The 20,428-nt window shown below is 43.3% G+C and overlaps 1 protein-coding gene across 1 annotated transcript in view; it reads right to left on the bottom strand.

The window, feature by feature from the left end:
- The window catches only part of LOC123729232 (tetratricopeptide repeat protein 9B), a 46,055-nt gene extending 26,745 nt beyond the window's left edge, over positions 1-19,310 (bottom strand). Inside the window, exon 1 of the mRNA XM_045703514.1 lies at positions 18,544-19,310. Within this exon, the coding sequence (XP_045559470.1) occupies positions 18,544-18,928 (385 nt within the window). The 5' untranslated portion in view covers positions 18,929-19,310. The remainder of the gene's footprint in view (positions 1-18,543) is intronic.
- Positions 19,311-20,428: the final 1,118 nt, after the last annotated feature.

Here is a 20,428-nt window from a genome sequence, read left to right as displayed (position 1 = left end):
AATTATATATTTGTTCATGTTTTTCTGCCATGAGTAATATGCGATAGGCTACGTGTTATATAACGCACAATCGTTATTTTAATTCAGGGTTATGTTCATCTTGGGCTCATATATAGGCAGGCCAATGCAAAAGTAGGGATGTGGCGGTCACGAAATTTCATCAGCTGGTGATTGTCAAGCAAATAACTGTCGGTCGTACGGTAATTGACCGTTAATAAACACATTTAGCGTCTCCGGGCTTATACACAAACCATTTAAACAAGTATAATAATAAATCATGGAATATAGCCTACACCTTCACAATAAATCCATTATTTATTTTATACAGGTCTAAAGAAACATGATATGAAGAAAATGTAGTCTATTTCAGAAGACAAGAATAGCAAAACTCACTCTTGAGTTGTCCTTATGTTAGGTCCAGATGTGGCTATGCCAAATGGCTGTGGGCTACACTAGTTCATTTAGCAGACAATATTTTATTATAATTCAGTAGCATTATTTTATAGTATGAAGGATACAATTGAACAAAGCTGAATAAAATATATTATATTTTCTCCAAACGATTTGAGGGGGTGCGCACATGCGTCTAGTCTGTATTGAGCGGTTAATAAAGAAATAGGTACTCCTATATGCTTAATTTAGAGTTATTAATGTAAATTTAGTTGTTCTACAAACGTTGAGCTATATGTTTTGATTTTAATACATTCTAAGGCTGCATGATGAGACTCTAATGATGTTTTGAAAAAAGTAGCTTGAAAGGGATGAGCTCTGCTTTGTTTTTCTGCGCAGGCTGTACACACTCCAATAGTCTCTCATTCACAATTTGACAAGCATTAGATAATGCCTCGAATTTCACGCGGTATCCCCTTTGTGGCCATAATGCACCCTAAAGAAATCCATGCCTTCTGCGGCCCAGATGCTACATTGTGCCCTTCTCCCTGAATGTGCTGCAATCCGAAGCGTCTCTCACTCCCACGGCTCTCCATCACGTGATCGAGTCTTTCTCACAGGCTACAAGTGAAGCCAGACACATCAGGGGACCCAACTGCGCCCATCCGTATCCAATTCCCTAGGTGCATATTGAAGATATTGGATGAACTGTCCACATTTACTTTTCCTCAGCCAACAAGATGAGAAGGCCTAATAAACAGCAAAAGCACTAGCCTATGTCAATCTACTATCCCCCATAGTACAAAAGTCCCTATTCTATTCTGTGCAATAAATAAATATTCCAAACAGTCTGGGACAGTTGTGGGAGGCGATAGATCCCAAATTAATACAACCACTAGCTTCAAAAAATATGTTTTTATGCAATGTGGCTGACACAAGAGATCAGGACATTTATCTTAAAATGTTGATAAACTATTGGGCTATTTCTTCACATTATAAGCACAGAAATGTGCACATGGTAGTAGACTATAAGCATGAATGTTCCATTAGCAGAAAACACCATTATCAAAAGTGACTGAAAAATGCAATTAGGCATGTAATGCTTTTATTATGAAGGTGCGTTTTTAAGGTGTAAATTAACTTCCCCAAACCTGAAACTCACCCGCTGCTTTTATATATGCCAGTTAGGCTCTACACCCCTTGTAAAGCGGATTAATGTGCTTAATAACTTTAAGAAGTTATTTGGCCAATTTAGTTGTGATACAAACCTTATTAAAACATATAGGCCTATGGGCTAGGCTACATGAGGTGCGTGACTATGAATCGAACAAGTCGCAAAAAAAGGCATTGTTTCTTATGCTGAGCATCATTCACAAGTGATAAAATATAATTCACAAGTGATAGCCTAATATTGTCACCCATCAGACTATTCTTGGTTTAATTTTGTCTTTATATATACTAAATAATAATGTGTGTGTGATATTTGTTATGATTTAGAATGGACCATTATCATGCACCTGTATCGAAACAGGGGCAGCGGGAATAAATACATGTCATCTATGCACTTAAATAGCGAACGGAGGACGCTTTCCCCAGTGGTTTATTTTCATGGCAGCCAGCTGGGCCATACTCTTGATCTAAATATAAGCAATGTGCTTAATATTAGGAAAGTTGAGAAATAAATATAGTAGGCCTAGCCTTTAGAAATCTGATGTGATCCTCCTCTTTTTAATAGAGGCCATCACTCTGTTTTCTCCCGCAATTGCATAGCCTATAGAAATGTTGAGCAACATGAGCTCATGGGCTCTCATTAACTGTTTGATTAGATTTTCGAATACATTTGCATTGATGTCAGAGTGATTAGAGGGACAAAAGAGTGCTGAGTACCAAGCAGTTAGCAAGTTTGGTAGGCTGCTAATGACCAGCATCAGAGCTTGGAGAAGCCTAATTACCTTGACTAAACGGTAATTTGGAATTCGACTGCCTTCATGACTCGTGACCACCGGCGTGGTGGTAATACGGTCACCGCAACAGCCCTAGGCATACACTCTAATATGCATATGGGTGTTTTGAAATAATCAGAAAGCGCTGTCCATTTCGTTGCATTAGGCGTTGAAACAACATCTCCAATTATCATGTTTTCCACTCAGTTTCATCCCATTTAACTTTTTTCTTCAAATTGATCATCACAGTGAGGGTGAGTTATCAAAAGCACATACTGTTTCGATGATAAGTGTTTGATGTGATTTTTGATAGCATTGCATTGATGTCAGAGTGGTTAGAGGGACAATAGTACCCTGAGTACCAGGCCATTAATGACCTGATGGTTGTTAGCGAGTTGGGTACTACCAACGCATGTCCTGAGTACATAAGAGGAGACTACCGTGACTCACATGGAATTTTACTGAGGTCATGACTCATGATTGCCAGTGTGGCGGTAATACGGTCACCGCCACAGCCCTACTCATATGACTTTACTGTACATCAGTGCCATGCCCATTGCCCATTTCCCCATTTGCATGTGGTTACTAGCAGTGTTTGTGTGTGTGTATGTTGAAGTGTTGTTGTGTTCTCCAGACAGAGGGGACTATACTGTATGTCTGGGTCCCTTGTGTGGTACTGTGATGTTGTTGTGGCCTTCAGAAAGCTAATTAACTGGATATCAGTGTGCAGCAGAGAGAGAGAGAGAGAGGAGGCTGGTCTGGCTAGGTGGATGATGTCACTGAGGACAGACAGACAGACGCTATCTTTTGCCGTTAGCGCAGAAGATTGCGGTGGCCACCAGCTTACCTGGTGGCTGCCGCGCCGCCTGCATCTTACTTCCCTCAGCCCCACGTTCCCTCAGCCCCACGTTCCCTCAGCCCCATGTTCCATCAGCCCCACGTTCCATCAGCCCTATGTTCCCTCAGCCCCACGTTCCATCAGCCCCACGCTCCATCAGCCCCATGTTCCATTAGCCCCACGTTCCATCAGCCCTATGTTCCCTCAGCCCTATGTTCCCTCAGCCCCATGTTCCCTCAGCCCCATGTTCCCTCAGCCCCATGTTCCCTCAGCCCCACGTTCCCTCAGCCCTATGTTCACTCAGCCCTATGTTCCATCAGCCCCACGTTCCCTCAGCCCCACGTTCCCTCAGCCCCACGTTCCATCAGCCCTATGTTCCATCAGCCCCACGTTCCCTCAGCCCCACGTTCCCTCAGCCCCACGTTCCCTCAGCCCCATGTTCCATCAGCCCCATGTTCCATCAGCCCTATTTTCCCTCAGCCCCACGTTCCATCAGCCCCACGTTCCCTCAGCCCCACGTTCCATCAGCCACACGTTCCATCAGCCACACGTTCCATCAGCCCTATGTTCACTCAGCCCTATGTTCCATCAGCCCCACGTTCCCTCAGCCCCACGTTCCCTCAGCCCCATGTTCCATCAGCCCCACGTTCCATCAGCCCTATGTTCCCTCAGCCCTATGTTCCATCAGCCCCACGTTCCCTCAGCCCCACGTTCCCTCAGCCCCACGTTCCATCAGCCCTATGTTCCATCAGCCCCACGTTCCCTCAGCCCCACGTTCCCTCAGCCCCACGTTCCCTCAGCCCCATGTTCCATCAGCCCCATGTTCCATCAGCCCTATTTTCCCTCAGCCCCACGTTCCATCAGCCCCACGTTCCCTCAGCCCCACGTTCCATCAGCCACACGTTCCATCAGCCACACGTTCCATCAGCCCTATGTTCACTCAGCCCTATGTTCCATCAGCCCCACGTTCCCTCAGCCCCACGTTCCCTCAGCCCCATGTTCCATCAGCCCCACGTTCCATCAGCCCTATGTTCCCTCAGCCCCACGTTCCCTCAGCCCCACGTTCCCTCAGCCCCATGTTCCCTCAGCCCCACGTTCCATCAGCCCCACATTCCCTCAGCCCCACGTTCCCTCAGCCCCACGTTCCCTCAGCCCCATGTTCCATCAGCCACACGTTCCATCAGCCCTATGTTCACTCAGCCCTATGTTCCATCAGCCCCATGTTCCCTCAGTTCTATCTTCTAAACCATGGATCGGCATCCCAAATGAGAGGAAGATACATTTTTCTAATTCTCTCCACGGAATGTACCACTGTTTAAGGGGGAGGGGGGGGCACTTGATGTTATGTGATAACAAATATGTTTCGTAGCGTATATTTTTCCACACCCTTGATGGTGAGTTGTTAATTCGATTTTTATTTAACCTTTATTTAACTAGGCAAGTCAGTAAAGAACAAATTCTTATTTACAATGACGGTCTACAACGGCCAAACCCTCCCCCAACCCGGACGACACTTGGCCAATTGTGCGCCGTCCTATGGGACTCCCGATCATGGCCGGTTGTGACACAGCTCCGGGCTCGTACTCGGGTCTGTAGTGACGCCTCCAGCACTGTAGTGACGCCCTTAGACCGCTGTGCCCCCCCCCCAAGAGTTGATCCACTGTTGTATGAATGAATAAGTAAGGAATTTCAAAAACAGATCCGCTCTGGAGGCCCCTGCGCCTTTTGTCAAACATTTTTAAACTTAATAAATCATTTTGACAGTAACCCTCCAAAAAGTAATTCATTCATAAACATTTTTCATTTCCATATGTTCTAGGAAGCTAAGTGTTTGTTTCTTGGGCTCCAGAAATGTGACTGAAAAAGGGCCCCTGGTCTTGAAAAAGCTCAAATTCAACTGATTGAAAGTACAAGGGGGGTATCGGTGAACAAATGTGGTGGTCAAGGCTAGGACGGCGCCAGTGCAATGAGTGGAGCTTACTCAGGTGTTCAAATGCTCATATCAGACGAGAGGCTAAAAAATAGAAATGCAACATGTAAAGTGTTGCTCCCATGTTTCATGAGCTAAAATAAAAGGTCCCAGAAGTGTTCCATATGCACAAAAATCTAATTTATCTAAAAAAATGAAAAAACATCCCTGTTAGTGAGCTTTTCTCCTTTGCCAAGATAATCCATCCACCTGACAGATGTGGCAAATCAAGAAGCTGATTAAACAGCATGATCATTACACACACACAGGTGCACCTTGTGCTGGGGACAATAAAAGGCCACTCTAAAATGTGCAGTTTTGTCATACAACACAATGCCACAGATGTCTCAAGTTTTGAGAGCGCGTGCAATTGGCATGCATGCTGCTGGAATGTCCAACCAAAGCTGTTGCCAGAGAATTGAATGTTAAGTTCTCTACCATAAGCAGCCTCCAACGTTCTATTAGAGAATTTGGTCGTACGTCCAACTGGCCTCACAACTGCAGACCACATGTAACCACGCCATCCCAGGACCTCCACATCCGACTTCACCTGAGGCAAGCCACCCTGACAGCTGATAAAACTGTGGGTTTGCACAACCAAAGAATTTCTGCACAAACTGTCAGAAACCATCTCATGGAAGCTCATCTGTGTGCTCATCGTCCTCACCAAGGTCTTGACCTGACTGCGTTGGCGTCATAACCGACTTCAGTGGGCAAATGCTCAACTTCGATGGCCACAGGCACACTGGAGAAGTGTGCTCTTCACGGATGAATCCTGGGTTTAACTGGGCGAGCGGTTTACTGATGTCAAGTTATGAACAGAGTGCCCCAAGGTGGCGGTGCGGTTATGGTATGGGCAGGCGTAAGGTACGGACAATGAACACAATTGCAATTTGAATGCACAGAGATACCGTGACTAGTTTTCTGATCCTTGCCAATTTGTTTTTTTAAGTTATATGTGACCAACTGATGCATATCTATATTCCCAGTCATGTGAAATCCATAGATTATGGCCTAATGAATTTCATTAAATTTACTGATTTCCTTACATGAACTGTAACAGTAAAATCTTTGAAATTGTTGCAGTTTGCGTTTATATTTTTGTTCAGTGTACATTTACGGTCACTGTGACCTTGGCCTTCATTTTTAGTCAGTCCAATGGCCTTGCTTATTTGTGCCAAATATATGATCGAAAAAGCTTCTTTAAATGTGGAGGTAAATAACCCCTTATTCAACTGAGAAATGTGTTTCCGGTCACTAATGATTCAATACTTCAGTGGGTCATACCCACTGGGCACAGATGTCAGTTCATCGTTTAGGTTTGATTTACATTTGGTTGAGTTGTCAACTAACGTGAATCCAACAGAAAATGTCACCATGTCATTGGATTTAGGTAAAAAGTTGGGTGAAAAAAAAAATGAAATTCCCTTACATTGATGACTTTTTTTCAAATCAAATCAGTTTTCCAGGTTGATTCAACGTCATCACATTGAATTTGTTTGGTTGAAATGACGTGGAAACAACGTTGATTCAGTCAGTTGTTGCTCATTGGCTAGGCCATATCATTTCACAAATACAAATCTCAGAAAATGCCATTTAGGCTGCTGTAATACTGACAAAAGATCAAGGTCATTGTGACTGAACATATTCAGTAGGTTCCATATAGACTGAGTATACCAAACCCCACTTTTGCCCTCAGAACAACCTCAGGGCATGGACTACAAGGTGTCGAAAGTGTTTTACAGGGATGCTGGCCCATGTTGACTCCAATGCTTCCCACAGTTGTGTCAAGTTAGCTGGATGTCCTTTGGGTGGTAGACCATTCTTAAAACACACGGGAAACTGTTCAGCGTGAAAAACCCAGCAGCATTGCAGTTCTTGACACAAACCGGTGCGCCTTGCACCTACAGTACCAGTCAAAAGTTTTGGACACACCTACTCATTCAAGGGTTTTTCTTTATTTTTTACTATTTTCTACATTGTAGAATAATAGTGAAGACATCAACATTATGAAATAACACATATAGAATCATGTAGTCAAAATGTCAAAATATATTTTCTTCAAAGAAGACACCCTTTGCCTTGATGACTGCTTTGCACACTCTTGGCATTCTCTCAACCAGCTTCACCTGTAATGCTTTTCCAACAGTCTTGAAGGAGTTCCAACATACAGTATGCAGAGCACTTATTGGCTGCTTTTCCTTCAGTCTGTGGTCCAACTCATCCCAAACCATCTCAATTGGGTTGAGGTTGGGTGATTGTGGAGGTCAGGTCATCTGATGCAGCACTCCATCACTCTCCTTCTTGGTCAAATAGCCCTTACACAGCCTGGAGGTGTGTTGGGTCATTGTACTGTTGAAAAACAAATTATAGTCCTACTAAGCGCAAACCAGATGGGATGTTGTGTTGCTGCAGAATGCTGTGGTAGCCATGCTGCACATGCGGAGATCATCCGTTCAACTACTCTCTGCGTCTCACAAAGACACGGCGGTTGGAACCAAAAATCTCCAATTTGGACTCATCAGACCAAAGGACAGATTTCCACCAGTCTAATGTCCATTGCTCATGTTTCTTGGCCCAAGTAAGTATCTTCTTCTTATTGGTGTCCTTTAGTAGTGGTTTCTTTGCAGCAAATCGACCATGAAGGCCTGATTCACGCAGTACCTCTGAACAGTTGATGTTGAGATATGTCTCTTTCTTGAACTCTGTGAAGTATTTATTTGGGCTGCAATTTCTGAGGCTGGTAACTCTAATGAACTTATCCTCTGTAGCAGAGGTAACTCAGGGTCTTCCTTTCCTGAGGCGGTCCTCATGAGAGCCAGCTTCATCATAGCGCTTAATGGTTTTTGTGACTGCACTTGAAGAAACTTTAAAAGTTCTTGAAAATGTCCAGATTGACTGACCTTCATGTCTTAAAGTAATGGTGGACTGTCATTTCTCTTTGCTTATTTGAGCTTTTCTTGCCATGATATGGACTTGGTCTTTTACCATATAGGGCGATCTTCTGTATACCAACCCTACCTTGTCACAACACAACTGATTGGCTCATACGCAATAAGAAGGAAAGAAATTCCGCAAATTAACTTTTAACCTGTTAGGGCTAGGGGGCAGTATTTGCACGGCTGGATAAAAAAAATGTACCCGATTTAATCTGGTTACTAATCCTACCCAGTAACTAGAATATGCATATACTTATTATATATGGATAGAAAACACTCTGAAGTTTCTAAAACTGTTTGAATGGTGTCTGTGAGTATAACAGAACTCATTTGGCAGGCAAAACCCTGAGACATTTTCTGACAGGAAGTGGATACCTGATGTGTTGTATTACCTTTAAACCTATCCCATTGAAAAACACAGGGGCTGAGGAATATTTTGGCACTTCCTATTGCTTCCACTAGATGTCACCAGCCTTTACAAAGTGTTTTGAGTCTTCTGGAGGGAGATCTGACCGAACAAGAGCCATGGAACGATGATGGCCCATTAGACACCTGGCGCGCGAGTTCATGTTGGGTACCCTCGTTCCAATACGTTATAAAAGAGTATGCATTCGTCCACCTTGAATATTATTCATGTTCTGGTTAAAAAGGCCCTAATGATTTATGCTATACAACGTTTGACATGTTTGAACGAACGTAAATATATTTTTTTCCCCTCGTTCATGACGAGAAGTCCGGCTGGCTTAGATCATGTGCTAACAAGACGGAGATTTTTGGACATAAATGATGAGCTTTTTTGAACAAAACTACATTCGTTATGGACCTGTGATACCTGGAAGTGACATCTGATGAAGAGAATCAAAGGTAATGGATTATTTACATAGTATTTTCGATTTTAGATCTCCCCAACATGACGTCTAGTCTGTATCGCAACGCGTATTTTTCTGGGCGCAGTGCTCAGATTATTGCAAAGTGTGATTTCCCAGTAAGGTTATTTTTAAATCTGGCAAGTTGATTGCGTTCAAGAGATGTAAATCTATAATTCTTTAAATGACAATATAATATTTTACCAATGTTTTCTAATTTTAATTATTTAATTTGTGACGCTGACTTGACTGCCGGTTATTGGAGGGAAACGATTTCCTCAACATCAATGCCATAGTAAAACGCTGTTTTTGGATATAAATATGAACTTGATAGAACTAAAAATGCATGCATTGTCTAACATAATGTCCTAGGAGTGTCATCTGATGGAGATTGTAAAAGGTTAGTGCATCATTTTAGCTGGTTTTATGGTTTTGGTGACCCTGTCTTTGAATCGACAAAACATTACACACAACTCTTGTAAATGTACTGTCCTAACATACTCTAAATTTATGCTTTCGCCGTAAAACCTTTTTGAAATCGTAAAACGTGGTTAGATTAAGGAGATGTTTATCTTTCAAAGGGTGTAAAATAGTTGTATGTTTGAAAAATTTGAATTTTGACATTTATTTGGATTCAAATTTGCCGCTCTTGAAATGCACCTGCTGTTGATGGAGTGCACCACGGGTGGCACGCTAGCGTCCCACCTAGCCCATAGAGGTTAACAAGGCACACCTGTTCATTGAAATGCATTCCAGGTGACTACCTCATGAAGCTGGTTGAGAGAATGCCAAGAATGTGCAAAGCTATCATCATGGCCTAGGGTGGCTACTTTGAAGAATCTCAAATATAAAATATATATTTTTTGGTTATTACATGATTCCATATGTGTTGTTTCATAGTTTTGATGTCTTCACTATTATTCTACAATGTAGAAAAATAGTAAAAAATTAAGAAAAACCCTGGAATGAGTAGGTGTCCAAACTTTTGACTGGTACTGTACTTCCATACCCCGTTGAAAGGCACATAACTTTTTTGTCTTGCCCATTCGCCCTCTGAATGACACATATACACAATCCATCTCTCAATTGTCTCAAGGCTTAAAAATCAATTGATGAGGAATTAAAACAATTGAATCCATTTTAGAATAAGGAGGTAAAGTAAAACAAGTTGGAAAAAGCAAAGGGGTCTGAATACTTTCCAAATGCACTGTATGTCATGGAAAGAGCAGGTGTTCTTAATGTTTTGTACACTCAGTTTATACCATTACATATGTAGATATTAAAATAAACAGCATTTTCTACCTTATAACAATAATAATTTGTGCCAATTGTGACTGAATTTGGTTCAGCGGATACTCAGGGAACATAGGGCTGAGGGGAACATAGGGCTGAGGGGAACATAGGGCTGAGGGGAACATAGGGCTGAGGGGAACATAGGGCTGAGGGGAACATAGGGCTGAGGGAAAATAGTGTGGACCCCGCCTATATTAACATGCAGCTTTCTGGATAAATAACAAGTTGTCTCTTCTGTTCACTGGAGCACAGTGAGTTAGATATGCACAAATGATTCTTACAAACGCTCATTACTGTAGCTGCTGATCAAAAACATTCTATGTTCTTACTGCATCTCTCACTCTCTCTCTATAGCTCTTTCTCTCTCTCTCATTCTCTCTCTCTCTCTCTCTCTCATTCTCTTTCTCTCTCTCTCATTCTCTCTCTCTCTCTCTCTCTCTCTCTCTCATTGCTCTCTCTCTCACTGTGAGAGTGTCAGAGAGGTCATCTGTTTCAGTCTCCTCTAAGCTAACGGAGTGACTTTCAGCTGAGGACTAAAAAAGACCCTCCCTCCTTCACAGATGGCAGGATCATATTTACAGCCACGACAAGAGCCCTCCAGCTCTGCCAGTGCCATGATATAATACCGTTAGCCTTTAGACGTGATTTCTCATCACCATGCTTACAATGACAAATGATACGCAAATGCACGAAGAACAACATAACATACTCCCTTCTCCTCCCAGAGGTCAAAAAGGTCCACCAAAGTCACCTCACGCTTTTCTTCCCCCTCTCTCTCTCCCCATCTCTATTCCTCTTCTAATCTCTTCATATTTAACAGTTCCTTTAACATTCTGTCCAGTTTCTCTCACTCTCTTTCCCCCACCATCCCCCTCTTCACGCTCAGCGCCCCTTTCTCTTGGCTCCTGGACCCTCCTCCTCTCTCTCTCTCTCTCTTTCTCTCTCTCTCTCTCTCTCTCTTGTTCCCTCTCTCTCTCTCTCTCTCTTGTTCCCTCTCTCTTGGCTGCAATGGAAAGGTAAAGAGGAGAGTACAGAATGCCCAGTCGAGCCCCCACAGTGAAGCTATGCCATCTGCAGACCTGGCATAATGCGCCCATGGCTCTCATACAACCACGCAACCCCTGAAATGCCAACATACGAGCCGAGGAAAAAACACCCTCCCCCATTCCTCCTTTTCACCCTCATCTTCCTCTCTCCTCCACCCTCCTCTTCTTCCATACACTTCATACCCCCTGTCTCTCCCTCGCTCTTCCTCTCCCTCTTCCCCCTCCGTCACCTCCTCTTCCTCCTCCATACACTTCCTCCTCTCCATCTCCTCCTCTAGTGAAGTTATTGGCAGTGGGTGAAAGGGAGGAGTTTTGCTGCTCCACTCTGGTTTTATAAGAGGGGGCTGACTGGACTGTATAGTAGGCTAGGCCTCGTGACAGGTAGCACCCCCTCTGCAGTATTATATAGCACTGAGGACTAAGTCTGTGTCCTAGATGGCGCCCTATTCCCTATATAGTGCACTACTTTTGACCAGGGCCGGATCAAAAGTAGTGCACTATATAGGGAATAGGGTGACATTTGGGCACAGGCTCTGACAGTAGTATATCCCCGTTCCCTTCTGGAATGAGATTAAGATTAGAGGGTGATGTCATGCATCTCAATATTGTTGGGGAAGTGTAGCGGTACAGGGAGTCAAATGGAACTCCCAGTAAATAGACTTTTATCTTCTTCTAAGACTCTTGGTTGTCTATTCCTTGTCTGGGGAGAAACGGACGCTGATGTTACTGTATCTACACACTCATTGAAGTTTCGTTACTACGGGGGCCCTGTAATTGCAAGTCAAGGGTCACAAGTTCATCGACGGTCTCGATGTAATAGCCCTGAGTGGAAATGGATGTGGTGAGAAATATTGACCCTTTGCATCAGACGCGGATACACACATGCTTGCGTACACACACACACTGGCCAGTGATGGAGCTAATGGAGGTTGAGTTGATAAACCCACTACCTCCAGTATGTTGTAAATGAACCCCATGAGCATTCTAGGAGCCTGATGGATTAGTATAAACATACCGCAGCCAAATGTTAATGGACATCCATGAAATAATACACAGTCTAAACCTTCTAAAGTGTCCATCATGCCCTCATCGCAGCTCTTTGGCTTAATGCATTGTCTCTAAAAGAAAGCCAGTCTCCTGAAAGGACTATGGGTGGATCTGCTGCTGAGTGGTAGAACACACACACACACACACACACACACACACACACACACACACACACACACACACACACACACACACACGGGATCATCATGGCAGTAAGAAGAGCATTCGAGAACAGTGTATAAAAGGTGCTGGGTGTTAGGAAACATCCTGATGGGTGAATAAAAAGGTGCTGGGTGTTAGGAAACATCCTGATGGGTGAATAAAAAGGTGCTGGGTGTTAGGAAACATCCTGATGGGTGAATAAAAAGGTGCTGCTCATAACGTTGTGCCGCTGCTGCTGCAACCCGAGGCTGTGACTCATGACTCACGCACCGATCGCAGCCAGTCACGCGGAACAGAGGAATAATTGAGTCAGAGATCAGAGGAAATGGGCCGGGGAAAAGATGGTTCAACCTCCCTCACAAAAAGAGTTACTACCGGCCTCGTTTTTTTACACTGACATCTGTTCTCCACAGCAGATCTCTCTTTATCCGAATAAGCAGTCTGTATTGTTTAAAATGATCTAATAATCCAGCAACTGCTTCCTGCTGTTTTTATAGTCTTCCTCCCCAGTCAGCACAAGTATTTTCAACGCCTTTTCAACGTCTTTTGCTCATAGGGTCTCATTCTTGGGAAGTGCTTTGAGTGCCATGTACGAAAAGAACAGTGGGAAAACGGTTAGTATATTGGCTGCAATCGTATGTATCTGTGAGCACAGTATGTGGTTTGGGTGGGTGGGTGGGTGTGCTGCCTGCAGGAACATGATTCATCCCAAAAACCGTTAACCTGCGTGGCTGACGGTCTACCTCTGGCCAACATGTTGCAGCACCATTTCCAGAGCGGCTACAGCCTGGTGTAACCCACTTAGAAACAGTACCACAGCCCCATGGGGAAACAGCATGTTGGCTCTTTTAACAAGGGCGACGGCAAATAGGCCATTCATCTCAATAGCTCTCTCTCAGACAGAATCAGGTAACAACACCGTACGCACATCTCCATTTTTCTGTTACTCTCTCTCTCCCTCTCTATTTTCAGTGTATATTCTTTCTCCCAAACCACCATCGCAGCCGAATGCAGTTCTTTATTGTTTTTGTCGTTCGCACACAGTTTCCTCCCCTGTCTCTTTCTATCATTACTTGTCTCCTTTGATGTAGGCTTCTCTCCCATCACCTGTCTTGGATCTCTGTCTCAAACACAATCGCTGTCTGCGCCATGCTGACGGCAAAATCGCTGCATTTAGTGAACATTTCTGGGCCGCCTGTGTCGGGTAGCCGTGTCATTTAAAAAGGTGCTGTGACTGGCACAAGACACACAATAGTCCTGTCCTTGTCATAACAAAAGTCTAGCACGCACACGCACACACAAAATGAGCTTGCACATCCCCGTGCAAAAAACGGACAACACACATGCAGCAACGTCAGCATGGGCACTGTGATAATGGCAGGGCGAGAAGCAATCTGTGTACCCACACCATTCTCCATATTACACACACAGACACACACAGAGGCGCTGGAGGTGAGGCCGTCCACTCTGTTGCCCCTGTATCACGCGTCTGAAAGTAAGACAGCTGGCCAATCAAAATGCTGTCTCACTCAACATGACAGGGGCCACCTTCTGTCCAGCAGGACTCTGGGTAGCCAGACCGTTGGTAGGGTGGAGAGGTCACAAAACAATCGAACAATCTTTGTTATTGTGAGAGGTGAGAGCAGAATGTGGTGATGGACACGAGAATAACAACAGGAAAAGGCCCAGTGATGGTTGCCATGGTAAATATGCCCCTCATCACCCACTGAACTTGCTTTCCCTCTTCCTTTTCTTTCTTCCTCTACTTCTCTCTCTCCTGCTCTCGTTTACTCTCCCTGTCTTTTAACCTCTCTTTCCATCCTCCTCCCTTCCTCTCTATTTCTCCTTTCCGCCAGGGTAGCTCCCCCACAGGGCCCAGGCAGAAGGTCATAAGACGGGGCAGAGAGAGCCAACCTTCAGCCTGTCACGCCAGTTGAGCCAGGACCCAGCGGAGCCAGAACACAGGGAGACACAGCCAGCACCAGAGCAACCCAGCCTGCCTTTAACACATTTTGCGTTTTCATGTTAACTGTTTGTTAGAATATTTTATAGATTCTTCTAAATAATAGGGTGCTGAATCCTCTTTGATAGTCAACAAAATGAACAATACAGCACTATAAAGTATATCATATTATAAACTGGGTGGTTCGAGCCCTGAATGCTGATTGGCTGACAGCCATGATATATCAGACCATTTACCACGGGTATGACAAAACATGTATTTTTTACAGCTCTAATTACGTTGGTAACCAGTATAGAATAGCATTAAGGCACCTCGGGTGTTTTTGATATATGGCCGATATACCACGACTAACGGCTGTGTCCAGGCACTCGGCGATGCATCGTGCCTAAGAACAGCCCTATTGGCCATATACCACACCACCTCGGGCCTTATTGCTTAAGTATATCACTGACCAAATAGATTTAACAACAATAAAGGTATATTCAAAAAAAAGTATGTATATTTATATAGGTATGTGTATGCACATACATTTGAAGTCGGAAGTTTATATATACCTTAACCAAATTGTTTACAGACAGATTATTTCACTTATAATTCACTGTATCACAATTCCAGTGGGTCAGAAGTTTACATACACGAAGTTGACTGTACCTTTAAACAGCTTGGAAAATTCCAGAAAATTATGTCATGGCTTTAGAAGCTTCTGATAGGCTAATTGACATCATTTGAGTCAATTGGAGGTGTACCTGTGGATGTATTTCAAGGTCTAACTTCAAACATCTTTGCTTGACATCATGGTAAAATGAAAAGAAATCAGCCAAGACCTCAGAAAATAAATTGTAGACCTCCACAAGTCTAGTTCATCCTTGGGAGCAATTTCCAAACGCCTGAAGGTACCACGTTCATCTGTACAAACAATAGTACGCAAGTATAAACAACATGGGACCACGCAGCAGTCATACCGCTCAGAAAGGAGACGCGTTCTGTCTCCAAGAGATGAACGTACTCTGGTGCGAAAAGTGCAAATCAATCCCAGAACAACAGCAAAGGACCTTGTGAAGATCCTGGAGGAAACAGGTACAAAAGTATCTATATCCACAGTAAAACGAGTCCTATATCGACATAACCTGAAAGGCCGCTCAGCAAGGAAGAAGCCACTGCTTCAAAACCACCATAAAATAGCTAGACTACGGTTTGCAACTGCACATGGGGACAAAGATCGTACTTTTTGAGAAATGTTCTCTGGTCCGATGAAACAAAAATAGAACTGTTTGACCATAATGACCATCGTTATGTTTGGAGGGAAAAGGGGGACGCTTGCTAGTCAAAGAACACCATCCCAACCGTGAAGCACGGGGGTGGCAGCATCATGTTGTAGGGGTGATTGCTGCAGGATGGACTGGTGCACTTTATATGGATATATTGAAGCAACATCTCAAGACATCAGTCAGGAAGTTACAGCTTGGACGCAAATGGGTCTTCCAAATGAACAATGACCCCAAGCATACTTCCAAAGTTGTGGCAAAATGGCCTAAGTACAACAAAGTCAAGCTATTGGAGTGGCCATCACAAAGTCCTGACCTCAATCCTATAGAAAATATGTGGGCAGAACTGAAAAAGTATGTGCGAGCAAGGAGGCCTACAAACCTGACTCAGTTACACCAGCTCTGTCAGGAGGAATGGGCCAAATTCACCCAACTTATTGTGGGAAGCTTGTGGAAGGCTACCTGAAACGTTTGACCCAAGTTAAACAATTAAAAGGCAATGCTATCAAATACTAATTGAGTGTATGTAAACTTCTGACCCACTGGGAATGTGATGAAAGAAATAAAAGCTGAAATAAATAATTCTCTCTACTATTATTCTGACATTTCACATTCTTAAAATAAAGTGGTGATCCTAAATGACCTAAAACAGGGATTTTTTTACTTGGATTAAATGTCAGGAATTGTGAAAAACTGAGTTTAAATGTATTTGGCTAAGGTTTATGTAAACTTCCGACTTCAACTGTATATGGATATATATATTTACCCAAAAAAGATATGGGGGATTGGAAATGATGCAGACAATTACATTGATGGAAGAAACAATCTTTCCGCAATATTAAGCTGATCCACGCCTAAAATTAAATAAACACTTGAAAAAATTACAAATAAATAAATAAATAGATTTCACAACATTTTAGCCATACCCTCATGTAGACAGGTAAACAATATTTATACTGTCATCATTAGACCCACAGACACATCTAATCTCCTATAGGCCAACTCACATGTGCCAGACAGACTACAGTATCTGTTCAAATCAAATCTCATACATCTGTTTCATAGATTATCTGGCAGTGGGCAATCTCTTAATCTCACATCTGTTGAATAGATGATCCTATTTCTTACTCAAAGCATTACCAATAACAAATATCTGTAAGCTCAGCTTTACTCAAATCTCATTGTTAGAGATTTTAAGTTTCTGAGTAAAATATCAGTTTATCTTTTCGAATTACATTACACATACACAGCCTATTTAACTGACACTTGTGGTTGGTTCGATAGAGGGATTAACCTTGATGACCAGACATGACAATGATGACCTGAAAATACTAATATTGTCAATTATTCTAACAATAAAGAGTGTTGTGAGTTTCAATTCACTAGCTGCATTACACAGGCAGCTCAATTCTGATATTTTTTCACTAATTGGTCTTTTGACCAATCAGATCAGCTCTTTTGTCAGTAATTGAGTAAAATATCAGAATTGGGCTGCCTGTGTAAATGCAGCCATAGTGGCATATTACTTGTATTTGTGAGGTCATCTTAGGTTCCATTTAGACAGATTTCACCTGTAAAATGGGATGGTCCACACCATGTTTTTCCACCTCAGAGCATGTGAACTGTTATTGTAACAACACAGCTGCACTGTGGGAGGCATCATGTGTTGGATGATATGGCAGCATATAACCCCCAGGCTCCCACTGTGTGTATTTGTGTCCCTTTTTCACAGGATGTACACCGCTTCACCCCTGCTAATATAGCCTTTCCACAGACTACAGCTGATCACCATCAAATCACTCGTTTCCCCCGTGGCTATCAGAGGAATTAACTTGGGGGAAAAGGTTTGGAATCAAGAGAAGCAAAAAAGGTACTTGAATGGAGCACAACAAAGAGAGACAGACAGTGAAAAAAAAACCTTGATAAGAATCGCAAGAGGAAGACATGGCTTGAGGCAAAAACAAGTCTAGCACACAAATTAGAATGTATTATAATTAACCTTTGTGCCGTTACTAATAAAATAATGATTAGGGCCCAGTGCAGTCAAAGACGTAATTTTCCTGTGTTTTATATACATTTCCACACGATGAGGTTGGAATAATACTGTCACATTATGAAAATGATAATGCCCTTTTAGTGGAAGAGCTGTTCGAAAAGACTGACTGAAATGACATCCTGTTTTGGTGGGATGGAGTTTTGTCCTGCCTGGTGACATCGCCAGGCGGTAAATTAGTTAAAACACCAATAACAACGAGAGTTCCAAACCTCTCTGTCAATAACATGTAGTTTTAGTTTTTTCCACCCCACTCAAACTACTACCAGACAGTCCTAGCAAAATTCTTGCTTGAGGAATTCATATATGCATAAGCAGCTATTTTAGTTTATTTTTGATTCTTTTTTTTATTGAAAAAAAAAAAAATCACAGTAAGGTACTTAATTGTTACCCAGAATTGATTTTATATTGAGATAAAAATGGCTGCATTAATCGCGATTGGCAATACATTTCACGTTGAAAAGACAGGAATATCACACAATGAAAACTATGGACACATTCGCCATCTACCCGTCTATATTCAGCACCATTGCGCTGTCCACCGTGCAAAGCGCGAGCTATTAATGTATTATTACGCTTATTCTTATTAACCAACCTCATACAGGCCTCACAGCAGCGGAAATTATGCTTGACACTGGCTAATTGTCTAAACGAGTTCCTTCCTAACCCCGTGAACCGGAACGAACAATGGCAGAATCTCAGTATACGAGCGGTCCATGCTCAAGACCCGCGACGCTGAGCAACAACACTGACTAGGTTAGCTACTTACCTGTCAGGCTGTCGTAGCACTCGATCTCCGTGATCTCCACGGTTCTCCGCTGCTCTTCCGTCAGCTTGACGGCGGCTTGGCTCAGGAGGTTGACCTCGGAGTCCGTGTTTCCATCCACTAAATGCACCCCTTTCAGCTGCAGCAGAGCCCGGTGGTACTTCCCTATCGCTTCCCGGAATTTCTTCTCCTTGTAGCAGCGGTGGCCCTCCACCTTGAAGTCAATGGCTTTTTGTATGTTTGCCTCCATCTCCATCTGTGCGGAGCCGGCAAGACACCCTCCTCCACCACCTCCAACGCCGACGTCTCCCGCGGCCGCCGCCAGGCTCCGGCCCCCCGCCTCTGGGTAGCTCTTCAGGCTCTTTATGGAGTGCTGTTTTGCTTCCATCTCTCTCAGTGGGCGCGACTGGACCGGGCCATGCTGTTCCTACGAAGGTCTATTTACACGTAGAGGACTGGAGCGGCGTGCTGTGCATAAAGAATGCGCGAGACAGGCAGGCAACAACAATAAAGATGAGAGCGAGAGAATATAAGGAGAGGGTTGTCTAAAAACCTAGCACGCACCGCGCAAATAAGCTATCAAAACAGCTTACACAAATTCAGACTACCGTAAATTGTATTTTCTATAAAAATCACAAATAATTGGCTTGGATTCCTGAATTACAAGCCCTCTTCTTCTATGTATTTTTGACCATCGCGCGAGAGGATGCCTTCGACTGTGTGTCTGCGCTCGAGCCCCCGGCATGCGCCGCTTCAGCACCACAGCCAGCGGACTCAGGCTCGCGCGTGGTGCATTGTGGGGGGGAGAGGAGTCGTGCGGAGTTCAATCGGATCTTTCACCTTAAAGCTGTAAGCAATCTTCACTTTGATTCATATGATCAATCAAGAGTCATGATGGATGTGTGCAAAGAAACGGAAAATAAAACTAAAAGCAACACCAACATTTATAACCAGGAGTTGATATTACTGTATGAATATGCCGGGGGTAGAGACTAAATCTATTCTACAAATGTTGTCGTTTTAAAACCTGTAATCAACAACATGATTGTAGTAAGCCTATGCGCTCTAGCTCTGATCCAAATGGCAAGACTTGTCAATTGCGCAAATGAAATCAATGAACTAAAGACTATTCCATATACACTATACATACAAAAGTATGTGGACACCCCTTCAAATTAGTGGATTCGGCTATTTCAGCCACACAGCCATCCAGTGGCGACTCATCATGCAGGGCAGGTGGGGCAGAGTTTTTTTTGGCATTAATACATATCACATATCAGTTTGTAAACAATGTAAAAAAAAAAAGTTAATAAAGCAGCATACAAACATGGTCTCGGCAGATAGCCTGTGGAAGACACATTTCAGTTGAAATCATTCAGTTGTACAACTGGCATCTCCTTCGCCTTTTCATTTTTGCTTTCTTGAGTAAGGCAGCTCCAAAATGCAGGTGTTTCAGCCTAGCTCAGTGCTTTCTGTGGTGGTGGGGCAGCCAGCGGAAAATACGAAGCGTAGGGGTTGGGGATGTTCTCTAGTTGTGCCGTGATTGGCTCAGTGTTCTGTCACTCATGGGACACTACGTCAACGCAAAATCTACAGGTAGAGTTAGAAATTCAAGCCCATCCAAGAAGACTCAATGTCATTGGCCACAGATAAAATAACGTCAAATCACATTATATCTACCGTAGCTTTGATTGGACTGGACATGTCAACATCATACTTTCAAAATCTTAGCTCGCAAGCTAGACAAGCTGTCATCATCATGAATCAAGTTGACAATCTAATGGCAAATCCTTTTCAATACTTGTCATTTGATGAAAAATTATCAATAAAACGTACCATTGCTTAATGGCCATTGGACATAAACAAGTTGCAGCGATGAGACAAGATC

Source organism: Salmo salar, chromosome ssa20, assembly GCF_905237065.1.
Source record: "Salmo salar chromosome ssa20, Ssal_v3.1, whole genome shotgun sequence".
Classification (NCBI taxonomy): Eukaryota; Metazoa; Chordata; class Actinopteri; order Salmoniformes; family Salmonidae; genus Salmo; species Salmo salar.
Note: the sequence above shows the minus strand (reverse complement) of the source record. Positions and strands in the feature narration are given on the sequence as shown.